The sequence below is a fragment of the Bos indicus x Bos taurus genome, chromosome 13, assembly GCF_003369695.1.
Source record: "Bos indicus x Bos taurus breed Angus x Brahman F1 hybrid chromosome 13, Bos_hybrid_MaternalHap_v2.0, whole genome shotgun sequence".
Lineage (NCBI taxonomy): Eukaryota > Metazoa > Chordata > Mammalia > Artiodactyla > Bovidae > Bos > Bos indicus x Bos taurus.
Window position 1 is genome coordinate 16,691,364 of NC_040088.1, and position 25,030 is coordinate 16,716,393.

Genomic DNA, 25,030 nt, shown 5'->3' on the forward strand with positions numbered 1-25,030 from the left:
CTTCCACATGAGCCACGTGCCCCGTTACAGGCTCAGCCCCAGAGAGACCCCCAGTCCACGCCTGCACCTTCCCAGCTGCAGACGGGCAGCCTCCCCACAACCCGCAGGGCAGCAGAGTGGCCACCTCATCACTGATGATCACCTCATCGTCTGCTCTCAGAGCCTCTGGTTTCTCACTGGAAGGGTGAGGCCCACCATCCAGCTTCCTTGGCCGTGTCCTGTGAGCGCTGCGGGGAGAGGTGTCGGCTAAAGGTCAGACGGTACAAAGAACACCAGCCCGGGGATACCAAAACTAGCTTTAATTTGTCCAAAAGTCACATTGAGCTCCACAAAGAGTTTCCGGAGGAGCCCCAGGGTGGCCCCGCTGCTGAGCCGGCCTAGAAGTTCTCCAGCAAGGCCAGGATGCGCTTCTGCTCACTCTCCCGGAACTCCGGGCTCCGGCCGTCCCCGATGTTCTCCGCGTACTCTGGGGAGACAAAGGCAGGGTCAGGGGGAGTCTGGGGAGCGGGGGCCATCGTGGCTGGGTCATGTCGCACTTCTCCCTGAACCCTGGCGCCTGGGGGTGTGTGCCTCCAGAGGCACCCACAGCGGTGGCTGTGCCCAGACTCCTTGGGTCCTGACCGCAAGGTCCATGGTAGACCAACTCCCTGGCCCCTGCTCACGTTCCTCTCCAGGCCGAGCCTTCCTCCACTTAACACACACAGTGTTAACTATGGGCAGGCACTGCCCCAGAGCCGGTGGTTCTGAGTATGACCCCAACCACCAGCAGCAACGTCATGTAGGAACTTGTTAGAAATGCTGATGTCGGGAGCTCCCCAGTGGTCCAGTGGTGAGGACTCGGCACTTTCACTGCTGAAGCAGGTGTGCAGGGGAGTATCTGGGAGCGAGCGGCAGGGGGCAAGCAGAGCTGGGGCTTCAGTGGGGAGCAGACCTAGTCCCGCTGAGAGGGGAGCAGGCGGGGCGGGCATGGGGCAGGTGGGCCCCTGTCGGCACTTCCCCAGAGATGAGAAGTTACGAGAGAGCTGTAAGCAGAGGAATGACATGATCTGTCTGTTCACCAGCGCTCACTCTAGCTGCCGCAAGGAAGACACAGTGAAGGGGCCAAGGGCAGAAAGAAGGGGATGTGATTTGATGGTGGTCTGGCCCAAGGTCATGGTGGAGGAGAGATGTCTTCAGATTTCAGATGTATCCTGACAGTGCCTCCAGCAGGATGGGGTGGGAGAGGAAGAGACGTGGATACTGAAGTCACCAAGAAATAAAGCAGGAGAGGTGGAGATGGTGGAGAGGGTGACAGTGAGCTCGAACTCCTCCAAGGGATGAGGGCTTGTCCACGCCACAAGGACGGGGGCTGGGGTACAGTCCACTGCTGCTGAGATTCAAACCAATGGGTGTTTTCTGGGAAAAGGGAGGAGGAATAGTCTAGAGGTGCCCAGGAGAAGCCTGGAAGACCCATCTCCCATCTTCACCAGCAGACGGCCTGTGAGAGAAAGCAGGTACCACCTGAGTGGGCCCATCCCAGGGAGACACAGTTTCAGTCAGACCAGGAAGATACAGGAACTAACGTCTAGAGAGAATAGGAATGCAGGTCACGATGCTGATGACAGGACATCATCAGAGCTGTAAGGTGCGAAAACGTATCCAGTTTACCTGTTACCCCAGCACAACACGTAACACTCCTTCATTTTATTCTCGAAAGTGTCCAGGCCCCCAGGTTATGTGGGCAGCTGGTTTTAGGAGGTGGGAGGGAGTGGGATATGGCACAGACATGATGTGCGGAGCTCTGGGACGAGAGGGCAGGGCTGGGTGGTGAGTGGCGCCCCGGGCTTCCTGGGGTGACTCCCACGAGCAGGGGCACAGAGCCCAGTGGACGGCAGTCCTGCTCCTCTGAGCGCTGACTGTGCCCTGCCCCTGCCCTCGGGAGATGCTGCGACATCATCAGGTTTGAATCCTGACCCTGACTCACAGTCCCAGGGGGCCTTGCATGGTCTCCCCTCTGAAAATGCATGTAAAGAGCTTAGTGATAACACATGTTTCAGAAACACCGGCTCCCTTCTCCAGCCTGCTTTGCTCAGGCCAGTAACGTCTCTCACTGCTATCCCACACAAGTCCCACCAAGTCACCTCTGACTCCCGCTCCCCTCCTCCGGCCTCTGTCTCCCGTCACAGGCCTGACTTCTGGATGATCCTCTACTTGTCCCTCCATCCAGACTGGCAGCTTTATGAAGGCAGGGGCTTTTGCCTCACTTTCAGCTAAATTCCCAGCAGAGCCGGGCTGACAGCCAACTCCTGGCTGTTTAGTGAATAAACTCCCAGAGCAGTGAATCAGGACGAGTACCTGCGTGTCTGCCCCCAGCCCCCTGTCTGGGGTGGCCAGAGGTGGAACAATAGAAAACTCTCCTGCAAAAGGCATCTGCATAATAAAACATCTGCAGATCCAAATCTGACAAAGACTTGGGGAAAGGAGGAAAGCCTGCAAACCTCCCCCACCTCCCTTCCCCCAACCTCCTTCCCCCACCGTGCTGGGGCAATCCTCTTGCTCCTGCCACTTTTGCATGTCTCCGTCCTCTTTATGACTCTGGACATGTGCCGGAAGAGGCGATACGGGATTCAGACATGTGCCAGCTGTGTGTCCCTCCTCTCCCGAAATCATCCTCTCCTGTGAGGCCCATCCATCACCTCCAACAGCAAATGGCTGTGATTCCTTCCATGAAGGCTCCTTAAAGGGAGGGCTGGGGTGATGGGAGAACAGGAAGTGGGTGGTGGGAGAAGGCTCTGGGCTGGTATCTTTTTACTCTCATGTGAATGATCTAGTCGCTGCCCCAGGAGAGAGAGAAATGACCATTATAGCATTTAATACCCTCAAAGGCCTGGCCTGAAAGCAAGAATCTTAATGGACTGAACTAACACTTTGTTCTCCTAATGGATTCTCAGACCCAGGAGAGAAGGAAGTGAGACACAGTCTGATCCTTTGGGGCAATGCTTTTCCAAGAAAAGCCAGCTTCCCTGGAGGGACCTTATTGCTTTCCAGGGATGCGGAGAGTACAGCACCAATGTCTGTATCAGTCCCCTTGCTGAATCGCCGCTACCAAGGCTGTAAAAAAAAACGCCTGCCACCACGGTACACAGAACACCCGTCAATGGACAAGTCTCCTTGGATGCTCCACATGCGGAGAAGGAGGAAACAGTCAGATTACCTGCTCTCTGGAGACGGGCTGTGAAGAAGGGAGTAAAATGAGGAAGAGGGGCTGTCCTGCACAGAGTGGAATGGGACCTCACACGTGGGCAACACTGTTGATGTGCCAGGCATTTATATATGTTGTCTCACTGAATCTTTGCAGCAATCCTACAAGGCAAAGAGCACCTTCTCTGTTTACAGATGGGGAAACTGAGGCTTATTTGAGAGCTGAAGCAACCTGCCCAGGTGCAGTATGGCAGAGGGGCTGAGATTCAAACCAAGAACATGTGCGAGAAGTCAAGAGGGCACCTCTAAAGGCACTGGGGGGCGGGGGAGCTGGTCCCGAAAGTGGCATCCTTTTCTCTAGGCAGTACCCTACCCTGCCTGTTCCCCATCCTTTGCGGAAAAAAGTCTCCAAGGCAGTCCAGCTCTGGCAGGGCATCTGGTGTCAATATCCTCATAACAGGTAAGGCTCTGGAGGGGATGTCCCGGGGTCAAGGGGCCTCAGCAATCAGAAGAGATGTGGAGTACTGGCTGGGGCCATGCTCCCTCGTGCCCGGTCACTAAATGTCAGGGCTGACAGGGCTCTCAGAAATGTACAGCAACCCAGAGGGACAGGTGAGCGGCCAGGGGCCCACAGCGAGCCGGCCCCAGAAGCAGACCTGACAAGCCCTGAGTGCTCTCCCACTGGCCCTGGCAGCTGGTACCAGCTGTGCACCTCACATCTCACCCTCCACCCCTGACCCTGACTTGTTCTTTGTTTCCAGAGTGGAATCCTATTTGGAGCAAACTGTGGTGGTGCCAGCTACCTCCGGTTATTATGGCTGCTGCAGCAGTTTATAAATATTGAACAGATCCCTCCCAGAGGTCTTGGGAAAGAGTTCTCTTTGCTGTGTGTGTGTAAGAAAGGGAGAGACTGGAGGGGAAAAAAGAGATGCTAGATGAAGGGACAACTTCGGGGTTAGGGAGAGGGAGAGGGAGAGAGTGAGTCGGTCTAGAGAGTGAGAAAGATGGGGCAGATACATCCACTCCCTTCTCTCCTTCCCCAGCATTTTCAAATGCTCTTATAATAAAGGCTTTGATTGAGCTTAGAAACAGGCAGCAGCGTTGAACGCATACATATTAAAGCAAACTTTAGACAGCAGGTTTACTGTTCAGACATGGAATCTGAGCTATTCTGTTTATGTTAAGAGGGAGAGGGAGGGGTACCCCGACTGGAAGACGGGGAAGAACTGTTGTCCAGGACACAGACCGGCGCTCACAAGCCCGGTTCAGATCCTTGGACCTTCAGCCTTAAATGCTCACCTCTGAAAAAGTGCAGGAGGAAGGGTGAGTGGGGAGAAGAGGAATGTCAGCATTTTTACACTGATAACCCTTGAAGACATAGAAATAATAATGAAATAGAAACTAGGAGAGTAAGGCCCTTGAGGTCTAACAGAGATTCCTCAGCGACAAGGATAGATGTGGAAGGACTAACGTGGCTTCTCTGGAGGAGAATGTTGTGCTGGGGCTGCAAGTGGGGGTGTAAGTTTCATCAGGGACATCATGACAGTGCAACTTACTTAAGGAGAAACAGAAGGAAGCTTACTCTTTGCTTACGATGCTAACAGGGTCACATCCCCATGGACTGTTTTCCCACAGACATTTCAGCTGTCTGGAAAAGCACCACCACCCCGCCCGCCCCACCAGGCCTTGAAGAGTGAGGTCTGGGTTGGGCTTTCCTGACTGCCTCTGAGTCCAGGCTGTTGCCAGCACCGGTGAAAGGATGAGGGCAGGGAAGGGAAGGAAGGAATCTGCATTTACTGAGCAAGTATTCTGTCCCAGGTCCCCAGCTGCATCTCTATCTCAGCCATCCTTGGGGGCAATCTTCACTTTCCGTGTGCTTTTTACAGAGGAGGAAACCCAGGCTCACACATGTTATCTACTAACTTACCCCAAGTTACAGAGAGCCAGAATCCTGCTGGATTGTGCATCTCAGTTCTACCTCTTCCCACGTAAGCTGGGACTCAAGCCACACCAGTAAAGGTAGCTAATGTCATCAGACACTTATCATGTGCCAACATGGAAGCCCTTTACTGCAGAACCTCATCTAATTCTCACAGCAAACTTTGGAGGCGGGTTATCCATCTCCATCTTATAGATGCAGGAACTGCTTGGGGGGAGGGCACGTAGCTGCCCGAGGTTAAAGAGGCCCCTCTTCAGGATCCTTTCCCACCTCCCTAAATCCTAGAGGCTCCAGCAGCAAAGGCCTGGTGGAAGTCACACACACACGAACATGTCATCAAAGAGAAATCCCAGCAGCTTCTGTAGCTTGCAAATCACAGAGGCCAAGCTCAGGTTACCAAGTGCTCCAAATTAATACGGGAACACATGTTTAGGAGCTCCTGAGAAAGGACTTCAAGCCATAAGGAACACAAGCGAATCAAAGGGCCAGGAGCCAATCTCTGAAAGCGTTCTGAAGTCTTTGGCTCAGACTTTTCACCACCACTGAGAGTTTTTTGAGTCAGTAATCCTCTAAGCTTTCCTCTGCCAAACAGCCTACCACCACATGGTCTTAACTTTCACCAGTGACTGAAACATTCAAGAGATTCACTGGAGGCTTCCACAGTAAGCCCTGGCACAAGTATTTATACTCAAAGTATTTCCAGGTCACAGGTCCTACTCCACATCCAACGAGGGGACCACTCAGTGTACCCCTGTGTCTACCTATGGAGGTGTCAGGTTTCGAGAAGCCACGTTCTTATTTAGTCATCAGCTTCATGGGGACAGAACATGCAAGGGTGGCTGCCAGAGGCTAGGGGAGGGGGAATGGGGAGTGAAGGGTTTAATGGGTACAGCCTTTCAATTCTGCTGAAATGAAAGTAAGTTCTATGGACAGGTGATGGTGATGGCTGCGATGGTTAAGATGGTAACTCCTGTGCATGTTTTACAATTAAAAAACAAAAACAAGCACCTCTTCTTGCAGCCTCTCTGGGTCTTCCGGCTCTCTCTCCATCTCCTGCAGAATTAACTGTGCTTTCTTGATTCCCACTCCATCTCTTAGCACTGACTTCAGTCTGCTTTGTGTAGCGATTATTTATTCCTCATGTGATGGGACTGAATCCCCCTGGGGACAGGGTCTCCTTGGTGTGTCTAGGGAGCCCACCGAGTGCCCTGTGATGCCGCTGGGTGCTCTGAAAAGATTGCCACCCTGAATTTTCTTTCTTGAAATGCTTGAGGAGTGTATCAGCCAACTGGTTAGAGCTTTCCTTTCTGCCAGATGGAAAGACCGACTTAGTCTGGATCCAGTTTTCCTGCATTAAGAGCGACTCGGGTAATGCCGCTTAACCTCCGCAGGTCCTGGCTTCCTTGTGGGCACAATGGAGAGTGTAATCCTGCTTTTAGAGCTTTTGTGAGAACCGGAGAACAAACATTAGAAGCCTGGCACAGAGGATGTGCTTGGGAGTGACCACTCTACCTACTGTGACCCTGATTTCAGGAACACCACAAAGAAGCCTGAAGTGCATCCCCAGTAAACATTAGCCGAGCCCCTTCTCTGTGGCATGCGTGGCCTAGGCACCAGAAGATAAAAGGCAGGACCACTGTCACTGCCCGTGTGGAGCACGTGGTCCTTCTCTAGTACGGAGACCGCTGCCCCCCAGGTGGGTGCCACAGGCATCAGGCCAGAGCGGCTACCCGCTCAGGGAAGGCTGGACTTCAGGAGCACTGAGTATGCAGCCTGCAGACCGAGGCACTTTAATGAGCCATCAATTATTTCTAGCTCTCGTGGCACCCCCAGTACAAAAGGAGGGAGGGAAACTGTGAGAAAGGGGACAGAAATAAAATGGGAAGAGTCCCCTGCCGGGCCTGCCTCATCAGCGTTTTCCTGAGACCCCAAGGGATCCATCAGCTGTCATCCTGCCAGCAAAACTTGGGAAATATGTAGGCCATAAAATCAAAGAAAAAAGCTTGCATCTAATTAGTATGATAAAAAAAAAAAAGGGAAGCAACCCAAACCGAAAAACAAAATTAAAATCAAAGAGGACAGACTGATGAGCTGGTTTTCTTTATGAGGCTTTGTTTTTTCGTGCATTTTGATGGAATGAAGGCTGGGGGAGGGAGTGAAGGCTTTTAAGAGGTGGGCCTAAAAGCAGAAGCCCAGCCATCGCCCCCGACCTAGTCCCGTGGTAGCCTCACCCCTTTTCAACCTCAGCACTGTCTGGAGAGTGCTTGCTGGACCGCATTCACAGGCTGAGGTGGACCGTGGTACAGCTCTGCCACCCAACACCGCAGACAGACGGGTTCCTGGGGCCAGTGTGAGCCCTTTATTATAACCTTAGCCTTCCATCTGGAGAGAACGCTTTTTTTTTTGTTTGTTTTTTGTGGTCAGCATCCTCTGAGGACATCTTTGACCTGGGCAGTGGCATCTGATCCCCTGGCTTTAAATATCACCTCCCTTGTAAAGACTTACAGTCGTCCAAACTAGCACTTTTCCTGCCCGAATGAGAATGTCTGCTCTCTGCTGGCCAACAAAGGGGTGCAGGCACTGCCTGTCCCCCCAAACTCACCGTGTACCCAACAGAACTTGAGAGCCTTGTCCAGAAACACTCCCAACCCCACCTGATGCTCCAGCCTCCCGCATCCCTGCGTGGCCTCCCCTGATGGGGGAGACCCTGTATGAAGGCCACTGACGTCCTGTTCCAACTCAGGCCTCTGCTCCCACTGCCTGGGATATGCTTCCCCACCCCGGACACCCTTCCCAGTCCTGAGAGCATCCTCTCTCTTCCCTGGGATTCCCGGGTGTGGCCTATGCCTCCATTACTGCCTCCTTATCACTCCTTTAACACTCTGTTCACAACTTCAACACAGCACTTATCATGTTATAATTAGTTTCAAGTCTTTCTCCCACTAGACCATGAACCCTTAGGACAGGGATCTTGCTGATTCTTCCTTGTCTCTCTAGTCCTGGATACAGAGCCTGGCACCCAGCAATACTGGCTGAGTAGCTGCTGAAGCATGTATTTTGTTTGGCTCAGTGGTAAAGAATCTGCCTACCAAACAGGAGACGTGGGTTCGATCCCTGGGTGGGGAAGACCCCCTGGAGAAGGAAATGGCAACCCACGCCAGCATTCTTGCCCGGATAATCTCATGGACAGAGGAGCCTGGTGGGCTAAGGTTCATGGGGTTGCAGAGAGTCAGACAGGACTTAGCGACTAAACCATGTCCCCCCAAAAGACTAAAAACTCTATGAGGGCAGGAGCTGTGTGACACCTCAGTAGTACAGTATTAGCACTGTGCTGAGCCTGAGGAGTCTCAGTAAATATCTGCCAATTTAAATGCACACAAGGGTAGGGCTGAATTCAACAATGTTTAAAATATTCCCTGGGTGTCCACTATGCGCCTGGCATTGCTCTAGGTGCTGAGGAGACACGGGGATCAAGCCAATGGCCCTGCATCACGGAGCTTACATTTTAATGCATGAGACACACAGAACAAGTAAACAGAGACATAAATAAAAATAATTACAGACTGTGATAAGGGCTAGGAAAGAAAGAAACACGCCGCTATGATGGGAAATAACAGACGGAGAGAAGTGGATTGATTCCGGATTGAGGCTGGAGGCAGGAATGGCAGATTTACTAAGGGACTGGCTGTGAAGGGGGCTGGAGAGAGAGCTGAAGGGCTGGACCTGGGTCTGGAAGGAGGGACCTGAGAGCCTGGACAGTGGGGGAAAGAAAGCGACTGGGGAGAGGAACAAGAGTGGTGGAATGAACGCAGCATCTGTGTAGGCTGTTCACCTGCTCACCCGGCCAGACAATCAACAAATGTGTACTCAGCACCCAGTACGCACCCAGCACTTTAACAGGCACTCGGGGAATAAATTGGGCTCTAAGGGGCACTGAGGCTGGCTCGCAACAACTGAAAATCCTGAATAACCTCGGGTACACACGTTAGGATGTCAGGAAGAAAAGCATCCCCCTACTAGCTGTTAAAAACACTCTTCCTTTCTCAAAAGATCACTATTTTGATCGTGGGGATGGAGGTGCAGGGAGAAGCTTAAATGCAAGACAGCGGAGCTGAGAGTCACAAAAAGTTCTAATTGAATGTGTGGGCATTGAAAATGAATGTCCTTTAGAGGCTGGGCTTTCTCATCGCCGCAGCCGCACCTGAGGGAGGAGGCGGCGTGACACCTGAAGCAGTAACTCACGCGACTGTGACACTGACGGGGAGAAGGGAGCACCCAGGATGCCACTACGGGAGACACTAGGTGAGGCTCATGAACGGGTTCCCCCTTTCCTTTTTCTCAGGGGGAAGACAATAAATTCCAGTGCCTCATAGGCTCCATCTGCAAAATGGGCACAAGATTTACCATCCCCACGCGCCGGGAAGTGCAGTGATGATCATGTGGCTTCCAGTCCTAGGTTTTCACCCACACGGTTTCTTTGTTTTGGAATGTCTAAGACCCAGCTCAATGTTCCTACTCCCACACAGCTTCCCATGGGATATTAGTCCTGCCTCACTTGTAACACTGCTGACGATAGTTATCATCACATTTCATAATACTCACAATAGCATTTACCAAGCAAATAGCAAATACTCGGCTAGCATTTACCAAGAACTTATGAACTGGAGATACTTTCCATACATCATCTCATTTAATCCTTTTACCTATGCTAGGAGGTCTCTGAGCAATTGGATATCTTGCCTGATATAGCACCGCAAACAGAAGGAACAGGATTCACTTCCAGGAGCCAGATCCCAGAACCCAGGGCTCTTAACGTCTCCTCACTCTATTATATATATCATTTATCTTCACATTTCATCTCCCACCTGTAATGGGAGTTATAAGCCACTTATCCGCACACCCTTCAAGTAAATCTAGCCTAATTCCTCAGCTAAGAAGTGGGCAGAACGAGGGTCAGAGAGAGACACGATGTGGCTGCGGTCCCGTCCACCATGACTCTGAACTCTGGTGTTATCAGTAAAGTCCAGCACAGGCTCCCGCTGCCACGTGGGCTGGTCTGTGCTGAGTGGTCCAAGGGCGGGCGCTGCACCACAAAGCTGACTGAGAGCTTGCTCACCGACCAGGGGCCTCCCGGGAGCCGCTCCAGCTGAGTCAGGTCCAGCCAAAGAGGCAACAGTGTTTGAGGGGCCCGCTGGGCAAGGTGAAGGAAATTCACCCGAGCATTTCCTGTGTGCTGGCCACTAGGCTGGATGCTGTCATGTAGCATCTCATGAACTTTTCCAAATTTCTTCTAGATCTCGCTCACACAGCTGGGGGAAGGCAGAGCTAGCACTGGAAAGCACGCATGCTTTTTCTCCTGCCTCGAACTCACTTCTTTCTGCCTTAATTCCAGGTAGTTCTTATTAGTTTTTTTTTTTTCCCCTAAGAAAGCAATTTCCTTTAACTACATGCAGTTTGGACCTGGATTTTTGTGTGTTTGTGTGTGTGTGTGTCTTAATTTCCAATCCCTAGTGCTTCTTGTTTGTGTTTTTAAAATTCTGGAAGTGGAGAATCAGAGGCAGAGATTAACTAGGTTAGTCTTTGGTATTCTGACAGGATGATCTGGACACAGACCGAACTGGACAACACACTTAAGCCTGCAGTGCAGAGAATGCTACGCACCAAATTCCAGGCATATAGACACAGATGGAAAGAAAGCATCATCTAATTAATTCCCTGGAGCCCCAGACACAAGCAACATCCAACTCACCCTTGATGATGTGCCTGACGATTTTGATGGAGCTTCCACGCATATTCAGGATCTGGTGAACCCTCTGGCGAATCTAATAAGGAAAAGAAAGAGTGGACAGAGAAAGAAAGAGCATCGTTTGTCCTGGTAGACATCAGAATACATCACGTTGGAAGTATTCAGTTCACCCCCATCCCTGAGAAAGAGGCCCCACGGAGAGTGAAGGAATTCAAGGAGTGTGTGATCCACTTCCTTCTTTGAGAGACTCTCCCCTAAGCCGGTGGCAGGCAAGGAGGCAGGGATGGATGGGCCCACCCAGGGCAGCCCCTCCTACCTGGGGCACGTTGGCATTGCAGATCTCTGCCATGATGTAGCAGATGTGCTGGAGGACAAAGAGCCCAGCATCCAAGCGCCGGAGGTAGAACTCATCCTCGATGTCATTGTCTATGATCTCTCCACGCCGGACCATGTCCTAGAAAGGAATGAACATTGGGGAACAAAAGTCAGACGGTGAGTGGAGGAGGAAAGAATAGGTTTCTAGTCCTCTCACGATTCACAAAAGAATAGTAACGACAACTACAACAACAAAAGAAAACCACTCTGCCTTCATTTGCCTCCTGCTCGTCTCCTTATTCTAAAGCATCTTACGTTCTCATTGTTAACGGACTAGAGGTTCACAGAGTCAAGACTAAAGTCCATTATTTTGTCTATACAATGACTCAAGGCCAAAATGATCTCATCCACACATTCAACCTGAAAAAAATAAGCTGATGGGGACATAAATCTATATATCTGCTTCTACTCATTCTTTACTCTTTGGTTCCCGCCTCCATCAGTAACCTCTCTACAAGATATACTTAACTCTCTTTTTCTTCCAAATTAAATTAACCTAGGGAGGAGAGGTCCACTTTCTCTATATCTGTTTTGGTGCCCTTCTGATGGTGCAGGTACCCATTCTACGTGTCCCTTTTGGCTTATATTTCATTAGATACAAAACACCAACCTTTCCGTTTCATTCCACGAGTTCAATACTTCCTCAAGGTCAAAGAGCTAATCTCTTTCCTCTTTAGGGAGTCTCTTTCCTAAAGTTCTGTAACCCAGACGTATCAGACTTGCTCTCCCCATATATATTCTTATATAGTTGATTGTTGAAAAAACAAACCTAGCTTATCCAGATACAATTGATGTACCGTAGTATTCAACCATTTAAAGCAACAGTTCTGCATGTAGTCAGTTATGCAACCACCACCACAGTCACTGCGGCGTATTTTCATTCCACTCCACCCCAAAGCCCCCCATCCAGAGGATTACCACCTCTGCCAAGACAGCTCTTCTTCCCATCTCAGGGCATTTATGCCTTGCTTCCTAAGGGTTCTGGGATATCTCTCATGCCAACACTATAAAGCAACCTCTCCTACAGAGCCTTCCTTGATCATTTAAGGATAACAAAATTCCTTTCCAAAATTCCGGACAGCACCCTTGCAGGCCACTCCACGGCACGCTGTCTTCTGGCCCACCATATCCACACTGATTTCAGTTACCATCAGCTCCCTGTTTCTATAACTCCCTCTGTTTCATGAGGGTGGGCTGTGAGCTCTGTGAAAGTGGGGACTGAATTCTGTCTTTACATCCCCGGCTCAGTAAACATCCACGCGGTGAATGAGAGGAAAGAGACATAACTGCTTCAGGCTGTCAAGAGTCGGAACTGGGTGAGGGACTCGTTCTGCACGACTAGCAGATTGGTCTAAGAAGACAGGTGTGAATACATGCTTCTGATGACAACAATCCATTTCTTAATTCTGTCAGTGGTTTTACAGCCATGGTTCCCTCTGACAATTCAGGCACCTGTCACTGATGGAAGCCCTGGGGACCCTGCTTTCCACTTTCCCAAACTCGAAGGACTTACCACCGTGGTCATCAATCTCCAACCAGCATCCTTCAGAGACTATTTAGACGCAGATAACGCGCTTCTTTATTTGCCCAGGGGGCCTGCCTGTAGCTACTTTTCATCTTGTTCCTAAAGGCCTCTGTCTGTGAGGCAAAAGAAGGCTCTAGGTTTGCCAGGCCCGGCGCTGCCTGGTAAAGCACCGCCACTAATTCAGAGTGTTGTGTAGTAGCAAGTTCTTTGGTGATCTGGTGATAGTGTTAATAGTCATGAGGTAGTCACGGAGCACCCGACTGATGTCCAAGGAGTTTAAAAATAGAAGGGCCTCTTCAGCTTCTCATTTGTTCATAATCATAGCTTCCTGCTCCACAACTCCTAAGTGTTCAACAGCTGGGGGCACAGGAAGGAAAATTACTCTTTGACTTCCACTCATGCAAAAAGCATTTGCGGCTAATACTTCACATTTCTATAATGCGGTGGAGTTTAAAGTGTTATTATATATATGGTCCTTATTACCAAATTTAAAGCGAGCAGGGAAGGGATATTAATCCCATTGTACAAATTAGAATCCAAGGCACACAGAGGTTAAGTAAGTTGTTCATAATTACATAATTATCAGTTTCTCGAATATGGACTCCCCAGGGACAGGAATCCTGTCTGATTCATCTCTGAGGTGGAAATGATTAACATGAAGCGGTGTGCTCAGATCCGGAGCCTGCTTAACTGCCCTGTGGCAAGAACACCATTCCAAGCACTGAGTTAAGGCAGAAAAGGAGTAAGAATGAAGCTAAGGGGATGTGCTGGTCTTAGTCACCAAGGAGCTGCCAGTCTGACTGGGAAGATCACAGCAACACATCAAATGATCAAAAAGTAAAGGGATACAGTGCGTCTACAAGTTTAAAGTAATTACAAGTGGTGGGTGCTAATCAGGGTTGGTTATAAGACACTGGGAAGAAGTGACTTTTGGATAAGGCTTCAAGGCTTCTGACCGGCAGACGCAGTAGGACAGATGACTTAAGAATGAAGGCAGGGACTCCCCTGGCAGTCCAGGGGCTACGACTCTGTGCTCCCAAGACAGGGGGCCCAGATTTGATCCCTGGTCAGGGAACTAGATCCCACACATGGCAACTAAGAATTTGCATGCCGCAACTAAAGATGCCATGCGCTGCAACTAAGATCGGAGATTCTGTGTGCTGCAACTACGACCCGGTGCAGCCAGAGAAATATATATTTAAAAAAAACAACTGAAGGCATTTTTGTGGCCTGAAGCCTTATGCAAAATGCATTATGCTGTTCATACTTTCTGCTCGTTGGCCGTCCCCGCCGCAACACACACAGCATAAACAGGCCTGCCCTTCCTTTTCTGGCCCCCTCACGGTTGCTTGTAATGTTGGTACTCTTCCCACATCCCAATCTCTATCATAATATATTTAAAGTCTAAAATGTGATATTCCTTATAAAATTTTTCCTGAGATATTTAAAAACTTGTACCCTACAAAGCACCTTGCATATTACTTTCTGCAAAGCAGACTCTGGAAAAGCATTTGTGAATCTGTCAGCCAGAGAAGTGAGACAGGATGAGCTGCAGACTATGCTGTGCGGGAAAGTGAATGAGGATGTGTGAACACCTGTCTGACGGACACGGTGGCTTCAAGTGTTGAGAGGTAGGCAAAGTGTACAGCTCGTAGGTTGCACAGTGTCAGCCTATATGAGAAGCAGATCAGATGGAGAAGAGAAGAGGGATGGAGGGGGAGAGAGAAGAGAGACCAATCCCTCAGTGCAAACCTGGGAACTTGGGGAGAAACATATTCATCCATCCACTGGTAAAGAACACTAGCTCAGTGTTTCTGAACACTAACTATGAACCAGCTATTATATGATGTGCTGGGGGCAGCAAAGATAAATAGGACAGTCTACAGAATCAAGGAGATTAAAGGCTAATGAGGTTAACAGGTATGAACAAACTTCTTTTTTAAATGTAGTAATGGCCATTATGAAGGACCTTGCAAATTGTACTGAGTGCCAGAAGGAGAGGCTACATTTGTTTTGTTTGGGTTATCAGGAGAGTTCCAGGAAAATATAACATTTGAGCTGGATTCTGAAGAAGCATGACAAGCTGGAAAGCACACTCCAAGCAGAGGGAGCAACAACAGCATGGGTCAGCCTGGCGAGGGTGGAAGTATCCCACAACAGTGGGATACCACTGTTACTAACAGAGATAGAAGGGAGTGTATGGGTCAGCTTGGTGAGGGTGGAAGTATCCCACAACAGTGGGATACCACTGTTACTAACAGAGTAGAAGGCAGTGTTTCTTTGCTTATTAGATCTTAGCTCCTGGCACATCATAGTTTTTGATTGATTACTAAATACCAGGCATTGTGTGAGGCAGTCTGAATAGTAACCATTGCCACCACCATCTACCTGCCTTGCGGGAGAAGCTTGTGTTTGCTGAGGGCTTAGTATAGTGCCAAGTGCTTTACCTACACCGACTCCATTACTTCCCACAAATACTGTGAATGAGATGCTTAGATAGCATCACTAACTCAATGGACATGACTCAGAGCAAACTCTGGGAGATAGAGGAGCCTGGCATGCTACAGTCCATCAGGACGCAAAGAGTCAAAAACGACTTAGTGGCTGAACAACGACAACAATAGGGATCATCGCCCCTATTTCCAATGAGGAAACTGACTCAGGCCGAACAACCTCCCTAAGGTTAGTGGAAAGGAGGACGGGGGACTCAAATCCAAGTCTGTGCTCTCTCTTCATGCTACCACGTCTGCAGAGGCATGACAGATTTTAGAGCTGTTTGGAGAACAAAGGAAGATACTAAATTAGAGTGGTAGAATGGCTTAGGAACAGAGCTTAGCAAAATTAAATTTCTCCAATTACGTCAGAAGTGCCCTGGTAGTTTTTCCTTTTCACACTCTTCCCGATAATCTGATCCTCTTTTAACCAGACGTACTGTACTTTCCAGTTTCTCCAAATGTTGTCATGTGGAAAGGATGGACCCAAGAGAGCACTGCTAAACCCTATTTTTTCCTCCTTCCCCAGAACTTCAAGACTCCGACAACGTTCACTTCGACATTCTACTTTTAGACATGAGGCCGCATGATTTGAAAGTGAAATTTTCAAATGCAGATCTGAGACAGGATTGCAGTTCATTTCCAGGAGAGGCATCACCATAACTGCACTGAACACACACAAAGATGAAACAGAGATTGGCTTCGAAGATGGGAGTTTCTGCCCTGACAGTTTTAGAAGCATCAGAGAAACCAGCACGGAGAGATGGTGACTGCTGTCAGGACAGCATCTAATCTAGCCTGTTACAACTCTGTGGCATGGAATATTTGCTGCTGAGTGGATTCAGGGAAGGTGAGCACAAGTGTGTACCTCATGATTAAAGGGAAATTAAAAAAAAGCAAGGTGATTATGTATTATTCTGATGGAAAATAAAGAAGTTTGGGTAACAGTTGTTTAAGGCACATTTTCTTAAGTTCTGGTCTTTTAAAAAAGAAGTAGGATGGTATGTCACCTTTATTATCTATGCCTGTCTTACTATGTGTGAACAGAGCCAACTTTTTATAAATGGATTAATGAATTTCTGGCTCCTTTTCTTGGCTTCTAAGATACTAGATAACAATTTGATCTTGTGATAAGACCTGATACTGTTCTTTGGATTTCTGAGTGTGAGGAAAAAGAGCTAGACATCTGAAAGAACTAAGCAAACGGGATCAGATCTCAACTCAAACTACTAGGGTCCATAGGCAAGTCATTTACATGTTTTGGCCGCGGCTTCTTTGCTTGGAAACTAGAAGCCTGAACTGTATCTGCGAAGGGAAATAGGGTTCCTGAGCGCCAACTCTAATCCACTAGAATGGCTATAGAGAACCATATTGGCAAAGTATTGTGAGGCCAAGCTGGAGCTTAGTTGGGGAAGAACACTGAAATCTACTGGCACTGTAAACTCCAGTCTCAGGCTGGGGAGTGTACAGGGCTGACTTTTGTCTTCCCTGATTTCTTTCCCTGATCTTCCTGAAGTGCCTTTTAGCTTTGACAACCTGTGGCAAATCTAGGACTGAAGCACTTTAACAGCCAGAAGCAATGGGTTTTTGCCCACATATGGGTAAATTGATAGACTAGAGCTGTTGACAGGCAGTGCTCTGAGACAGTCAGAAGAGCCACTGGGAAACATGCCTCCAGTAGTCGTCACCTCAACAGCAAGTGCTGAGCACTGACAATTAGCTCATCCTGTCAACAAAGTAACTTCCCTGTAAGAAAGAGACAACTCTTGGATTTGCTGGTATATTAGAGGGGCTATTTTAAAACAATATGAGTGTGTAAATTGAATGCTCTTAAGTGGGAACATGATTAATAGAGATTAAAGAGAAATTCCCCCAAACCAGTAGCCTCCTTAAGTATGGTAAAGATATTGTACTTTACCCAATTTCTAAGTGAAAATCTATATACATGTCGAACTATATTTGAAATAGGGCATGAGAGTTAAGATTTAAAGGATGTCCTTCACAAGCTAATGCATTCAACTCTCACGTTTGAGAAGACGGGAGGTGACCGTCTTCTCTGTGAAGCAATGACAACTCAACATCCATGTATGGCATTTTTTTACTCTTCAGAGCAGAGGACCTGCATTAACCTCACTTGCTGTAGGTTGTCTGTGCACAGGAAATACGATTTTCAGATTTCACAGATGGAAAAACTGAGATAGACATCAAATGACTGTCACTGAGTTTTGCTTAGAGACTTTAGTGGGATATGATTTCCTAGTCTAAGACCTTTTCCTGTTAGTCCTTTCACTCTGACGAAGGATGGGCGAGGGACTTCTCTGGTGGTCCAGTGGTGAAGAATCCGTCTTGCAATGCAGGGGACATGAGTTCAATCCCCAGTCAGGGAACTAAGATCCCACATGCTATGGAGGAACTAAGCCCGCATCACAGCTAGAGAGTCTGTGCACCACAGTGAAAGACTCTGAATGATGCAACAAAGATCCCACATACTGCAACTAAGACACAAACAAATAAATAAATATGGGGGGAGGGAAGGCTGGGCGGGAAAAATGGAATAAAAATGGCAAAATTTCCTGGGTCCTCACTGTTTATCAGGCACTGTGCTTAGCACAGTGAATTTCTTGAATTCTCACTTTCATGAATTTCTCACTTTTCCTTAAACCCCAAGAGGTAATAAGAATCATAACTATTTCCACTTTAAATAAGAAATTGAGGTTTAAAGAGGGGAGAATTCTCCCACGGTCACAAAGCTCAGAGCTGAGTAAGTGTTGGAGACAGGATAAAAACCCACATGAGTCTGGCTCCAAGCCTGTGATCACTTCCCTAGTTCAAAATGTCTTTGTTTTATAGACCTTTTCCAGGATTAGCCTATGAGCAAATAGATGGGGTTTTTCTTCATGCTGTATCTGGGAACCACTGCAAATGACCAGCATTAAATGTAAGGTCATCTAGCTCTTTTGCCTTTTTCTTATAAATTGAAGAAACTGAAAAAAACAAAAAACCAAAAACCGAGGAGGGATCTCTAGCTAGACTAGCAAATTCCACGTGTAATTCAGGAGAGTTAAAAAAACAAAAAAAGACAATCTGAAAGGTTTTATTTTGTTCATTCCATAAGGGAGGACTGAATAAAAACTTAGATGGTTATTCAGTGAATAGCACATTAAGTAGAACAGACTGCAATTCAGGGCAGCATAAGCCTGTCTGGGGGCTGCTAAAATAAACAGATTCATCTCCAAAGACACACACAAGGAGGTGGTGCGTGTGGCATCAAGGTGCCATTGCTGCAGGGCTGTGTGTGTGTTCCCCCCACCCCCCGCCACATCCTCACTTTAAATGTTAATCTGTCTTCAGAGTGCTACCAAATCACCACCTTGCCAGGTGCCTCTATCTCTCTCCGCAGGCAAGTTGCAAGCCTCCAAATGAGCGCGTGGATGCCACGCTCTAATCTGCCCCTGACAGGCAGCCAGCTGCCCCTCGCTGATGGAAGGAGACAGTCATAAAAGAAGCTGCTATGAAGCAATAGGAATCCCTCTTTCCTTAGTAAGCGGGACATGGCTCAGAACCGCAGCGGGGGTCACTGCTACTATGTAGTCACGTGTAGTCATGGACAGGAACTGCCCTGCCACTGAGAACAGGCCAATTTCCCTTTTTCTTCCAGAGTAAAGGGAGAAACAGGAAAGTGGAGAAGGAGGAGGCACAAACAACAGCCAAACAAAATCTTCTTCCAAGAGCTTCTGAAACAGGGCAGACTGAGAGAAGGAGACGAGGGACTGCAAGTCATTTTCAGCAGGGGAAACAGGCTGGAGAATTACTGAAAGGGATTTTTTTCTTTTTTTTTTTCTGAGAATTTACAGCTAACTGATAGCAGCTCTGATAAGAATCCAAGGATATCAGGCCAGAGTTTGCAAAGAGAAAAGAGACTATGTGTTAGGCCAGCCTTAACACATGAGCATGTGCCCCTCTAATAAAGCTACCATGAAAACTAAAACACACACATATACACACCAGGTAAGGCATTTTCCAAAAGAATGGAATTTGTGTCTGGCAGAGCTGGGATTTAAACCTGGGCTATATGATGTCAGGGTTCATGTTCCTTCTAGGGTAGCATGACGCCTCCATCACACGTGGCGTCACATCAACCACCTAAATTTAAAAACAAACAAGCAGACTGCTAGACCACTCATTCACTGAATTCTGACAACATATAAGACAGCCTTGTGGCTCTGTGGTAAAATATCTGCCTGCCAATGCAGGAGATGAAATAGATGCAGGTTTGATCCCTGGGTTGGGAAGATCCCCTGGAATAGGAAGTGGCAACCTGCTCCAGTATTCTTGCCTGGAAAATCCCATGGACAGAGGAGCCTCGTGGGCTACAGTCCACGTGGTTGCAAAGAGTTGGACACGACTGAGCACACACACACTCTCCCAAGCCAGCCTCGAGAAAACCAGGGCTTCTGTGAAGTGCTGTGGGAGAGACTGTGAGCCCCCTGAGAGAGGAGGACAGAGAGGATGAGAAAAGCAAAGCAGAGTGCTCAGGGCCAGGGACTTCCCTGGCGGTCCTGTGGTTCAGACTTCACTTTCCAATGCAGGGGGTACGGGTTCGATCCCTGGTCAGGGAGCTAAGATCCCACAGGCCTCGTGGCCAAAAAAAAACCAACACATAAAACAGAAATAATACTGTAACAAATTCAATAAAGACTTTTAAAATGGTCCACATTAAAAAAAAAATTCTTTAAAAGAATGCTCAAGGCCATACTGCAAGGGAAGAGGCAGAGGAGTTGGGCCAGGACCCAAGTCCCCCAGCTTCTCCTCTAACGGTAGAAAGGATGATTGTGATTGGGAAGGGGGCAAACAGGGAGGGAGGAGAGAGCGGGGAGTGGGCATTTGGCTAAATCTGCCTCTAGGAAAGAGGGAAGCAGGAGGGAGGGGAAAGCACTGCTCCATCCCCTCCCCCACCAGCTCCGGCTTCTACTGCATGTGCTGTAAGCTGTGGTCTGCCAAATTCATAGACTGAGAAGTTTGGGAACCACTGTTCAAGGAACAGCTGAGAGGAGCTCTCAGCAGGATTCCCTTTTTTTTCTGGCTTGCCCAGAAGCTTCCAGCACAGTTAGCAGAAGACCTGACTGCAGTCTCACACTTCCATTATCTACACAGCTCGGTAGGCGTGCTTTATGATCACGGACCCCACTCCTTTGCTCCTGTACTTTTCCTCCTCTGTACAAATCTATACATGAGGGTCAGATGCTAAGGAAATCGTCAAAGTCTCTCTCAGCCATCAAGTCCTGTGGATGCTGTTTCATTACAAGAAGTCCGTCTTTTTCTTTCCAGGATAAAGCCTGGGATGATTTAACTGTGGCAAAATTAGCTTGCAATTTGTACGTCATTATGGTGCAAAGTATGTGGCGAGAAGGTTTTACTGAATAAACCTGCTGAGAATAATTTTCCCAGGAACTAAAAAAAGGAAAACCTCTCTCCAAGGCTCTTTCCTTCCTCTTTTAAAATCCCTGCCAGTACCTAAATAATTATCTCTTATTTCTGACATGCAGAAGCCTGGCATCCCTGTACACTGAACCAGCAGAAGCCAGAGAAGTCAGGACATCTGCCCAACAACAGGGACCTTGGTATTTTCTGGGCTTCTTGTTGCTTGGGGAGTCAGGTGAAATCTGCTGAGACAAGCACCCTGGGTATTTACAGACCACAGAGAACTGCTGCTCACTCCAAGAGTCTCAAGAATTACATGCCCTTTAAAAGTTCAGGTCAAATCTTGTTAACCAGGAAGCCCCAGGGTATGTTCAGATACTCTGTGGCCCTGGAGTCTCACGGACACTGAATATAACATGAGAAAGCAGTGGACAACTGCCCAGGACGTGGAAGTCTTTGCTAGTTAACAGATTCTTGCAGTAACGTGACTGGAACCAAGTCTGTATATAATACAATTATCAGTCTGTCCTGCAGACGCTTCTAAATAAGAGGGTTTTAATATAGGTACAGGTATGCCACAGAATGTACACAGTTGTAGAAAATATTTTTTTTGATGATGGGGCTATTCAGAGAAAATACAAATTAGAGTTAACAATGAGAGTTTAGATATAATGTAGGAAACTCTGGACTCTCTATCTTCCTGATACCCACAGACAAATATTAATTTTAACTCACGAGTAGTTGTCTTTCATTTACCGCATGTTAATCACTGAGTAGGTCCTTAGAACATGATGAACAAGCGGGATGAGAGTCACAGAGAGAGAGAGAATCAGCAAATGTATAAAGTAATCACAGGTCAGGAAGAAGCACTGGCAGCTGGGGGGCGCTGCTTCACACGTGGCAGGGGGGTCACTCTGAGGGTCTGACATTTAGGCTGAGACCTGAAGGCGGAAGGAGGCACCAGCTTGAGAAGAGGCAGGACAGAGGGAGAAGCAAAGACTATGAGACAGGAAGCTAAGGCACAGCAGCAGGAGAGGAAGGAGGAGAAGTGGGGGTGGGGGTGGGTCTGAGATCCCACAAAACCACGCAGCACAAGGGAAGGAAGAAAATACGTGTATGCGGAGGCCTGGTGGTAGAAACAGTCCTCACAGAGAAAAAAGGAAAGGTTCTCTCGCAACTCTCCATGCCAGGACCTGTGAAAGCAGCTTTCACCTGTGTGATATCTATGTCACTGAATTCTGAAATGTGTAATTCCTCACACACCCACAGGTTGAGATGTGCACCTCAAAAAACAGAACACCAGAAAGGAAGAAAAGAAAGCTGGAGAAATGAGGCTGTGTGTCTGCAGTCGGAGAACCCGAAGCTGCCTGGCTCTAAAGTCCATGCTCCCCCATCACACCTTCTGTTCCTGGAGTATAACTTAACAGTGGCCCCCAAACTTAACTTGGCCTCCCACTGCTGCTGCTTCGCTCCTGCTCCTGGAAATGCCCTGTATGCCCCCTGTGAGGTGCAGCTCGGCTTCTGCCTCATCTGCAGGACTGTTCAGGGTGACGCGAGGTGCAGATGGCTCCCCCGCGCCCTGGATTCGTCCAGCCCTCGGCAGCAGTAGCAGTGCTCCCTGGGCCCCTTTTTCTCTCGACACTTGAACCTGCGCTCACCCCAAGCCGGTGTCGAGCTGATAGTGCCTGCACAGAGCAGGTGCCTGAGAAACACGTGCCACATGACGGGATTCTTTTCGGTGCGTCCTGGTCAACTGTAAACCCGTGGACGTCTGCACAGTGCCCTTGGCAGTCTGAAGTCTGCAGGGACAGCGGTGGCTCCGAGACACTCAGACTGTCAATACCTGATCCCCCTTCTCTTGGTCAATTTATTTAAGGTGTTTTTGTTGCAGGCCTGGCACAATATATGAGATATTTATTCCTTACAGATCTGATAGTCAATGTTATCAAGAAAAACAAGGATTCAATTCTGGTCAACAAATATTTGCTGAATTCCTAGTAGGTGTAGAACATTCAAGTTTAAAGGGAGTAGGGTGGAGTGAGGCAACAAACGGTCTGTGACTTGCGGGAGGAGACCGCATGAAGGAGAGACAGGAGAGAGGCTGTTGGTTCCAAGTCCCTTTACGCCTGGGAGGCAGCTTCACCTGGCAGGAGGAGCCTGAGTGCTGGCGGAGCGCGCTGCTCACAAACGCACCCCTCGCCCCCCAGCCCGCCCCGACTCCCTGAGCAACACCAAGGCTGCTGGGCACTGACAGCCTTGGAATGTTTGCCAGGGCCCAGCTGAACGGCCTTGGCATCAAGGAGACAGATGTTTGTCAGGGAATGGCAGGGCCCCACACCTGTGGCACACGGAAGCACTGGGAATGCTGGGGAGAATGGCTGCAGTCGTTTCTCTCCATCAGTGCTAATCAATTTCATACTCTCTTCAGTGCTGATAATAGATAATCTTGTGGGAAGCAGGCCAAGTTTCCTAACAGCTCCATGCAAGCTGCTCCAGAATGCTCAACAGCTTACTCTGGTCTCTCTCAGAAAACAAAACAATACCCCTTCAAAAAAAAAGAAAAAACAACAACAAGCAAAAACCAAAGCTTATTCCAGCTTAGCCTCAGACAAAGCACCGAATGGTGCCAATGCTCTGGTCTGCTAGGACAGCTCCTTCTGGGTTATTTGGGAAGGAGGATGCTCTTAGGAACAGGGGGGCCTGGCTTACTTAACAGTTACACAGGAATTTCAAAGGAAGCTAGGAAAATCTAGTAACAGCAGCAGCTAAGTACTGAGCAAGGTACTGACATACTTTATGCTTGGTCTTCATAACAGCACCGAAAGGGAGGTATTACATCCATTTCACAGATGAGAACATCAAAGCTCAGAGAGGGGACTTCCCTGTAAGTCCAGTGGTTAAGAAGCTGCCTGCCAACATAGGGGACATGGGTTTGAACCCTGGTTCGGGAAGATCACACATGCCGCGGAGCAACTAAGCCTCTTGAGTCCTAGCTCTGCAACGAGAGAAGCCACTACGATGAGAAGCCCTCACTCTGCAACGGAAACTAACCCCAGCTCACTACAACCAGCCTGTGTGCAGCCAAAAAAAAAAAAAAAGGTTGGGGGAGGTCAACTCATTTGTCCAAGGTCTCAGAGCTAGGAAGCAGCAGAGCTCAAGTTCAAATCCAGGCTTATCTGGCTCCCTACGCCTCACACTTAACTTTCCACTAGACTGCTGCTCTTCTATACAGAAGACAGCAGCTAATCAACCTCTTACTATGCTTTTCATTTATTCCATTTTCAAAAAATGGCAGAGTTACCAAAGTATGTTCACCTGAACCTGAGGGAAAACATTAAGTTGGAGGGGACTTGAGAGACCCCTTTTGCTGAAGCCATGTTATAGCTAAGAACCCGGGCTACATGAGGCGTGGTGACGAGATGAGGCAAGGGGTGAATTAGAGGTAGGTGCCTGCACTCAAATCCTAGTCCTCGGACTCCCAGGTGTTCCTGCTACCAGCCCTGAAAATCTCCTTCAGCAGATAACTTGGGGGACGCCATCAGAGCTGGAGTTCTAGTTGTCCTGGGGCTGTCTCCCTACAAAAGTCTAGGGAAAGTTCAATCTGTTTCTAATTACCGTTCAGTCTAAGAAAAAGAATACATTACTCTGGCATTTTAACAATCACTCAGTATCGACCATGTACAAGCTGCTGTAAAGGGAAGAAAAGATGGAAGAGGAAAGTTTAAGCAAAGAATAAAATAGAGGGGGTGAATACAGGACTGTGTGTAGAATATGCTGGTATCTGAAGTCCAGCCTCAGAATTTAGTCTCTGCCGCTTGTCTTGTAGTAGTCTCATCATATAAAAGACGACAGTCCCAGTCAATCAATCCAATCAATCAACAAACATCTGAGGATGCACGAGGTTTAGAGAGCACAAGGAAACCACAAGAATGATACACACGGTTACTGTCTCCTGCTATTTATAAACGAAGGTATATTTTGTGAAAGGGAATGGGTAGCTAAGAAGGACACAGACAACAAGGTCACTGTCTTCCCCAAGCTCTAGTCTCTCATCCTGGCCTGAGGCACAGCTTGAGGGAAGATGATTGTGCGATTCCCAATGCACACAGCTCTGCCTCATGGCTGGCTTGCCCCAACAACACAGAAGTGGGGGCTGCGGAGGCGCACGCTCCCACCAGTGAGGCTCCAAAGCCTCAAGTGTGTCTTTAAGGCAAGAAGAGTGAAAAAAGAGAGTGAAACAGCAAACCAAGATCACAAAGAAAACGACTCTGAAAAAAGCAAGAAAAGGATCATTTTGTAGCCTGACCAAAGACTGAGGAATGTCTTGTAGGGAAGAGAATACAAATCGGACA

General features: G+C 48.4%; 1 protein-coding gene across 1 annotated transcript in view; it reads right to left on the bottom strand.

Annotated features, from left to right (window-relative positions):
- Positions 1-284: 284 nt before the first annotated feature.
- The window catches only part of CTNNBL1 (catenin beta like 1), a 166,988-nt gene continuing 142,242 nt past the window's right edge, over positions 285-25,030 (bottom strand). Inside the window, exons 14-16 of the mRNA XM_027558573.1 lie at positions 11,182-11,319; positions 10,869-10,941; positions 285-466 (exon numbers count right to left, since the gene is read on the bottom strand). Coding sequence (XP_027414374.1) covers positions 378-466; positions 10,869-10,941; positions 11,182-11,319 — 300 coding nt within the window. The 3' untranslated portion in view covers positions 285-377. The remainder of the gene's footprint in view (positions 467-10,868; positions 10,942-11,181; positions 11,320-25,030) is intronic.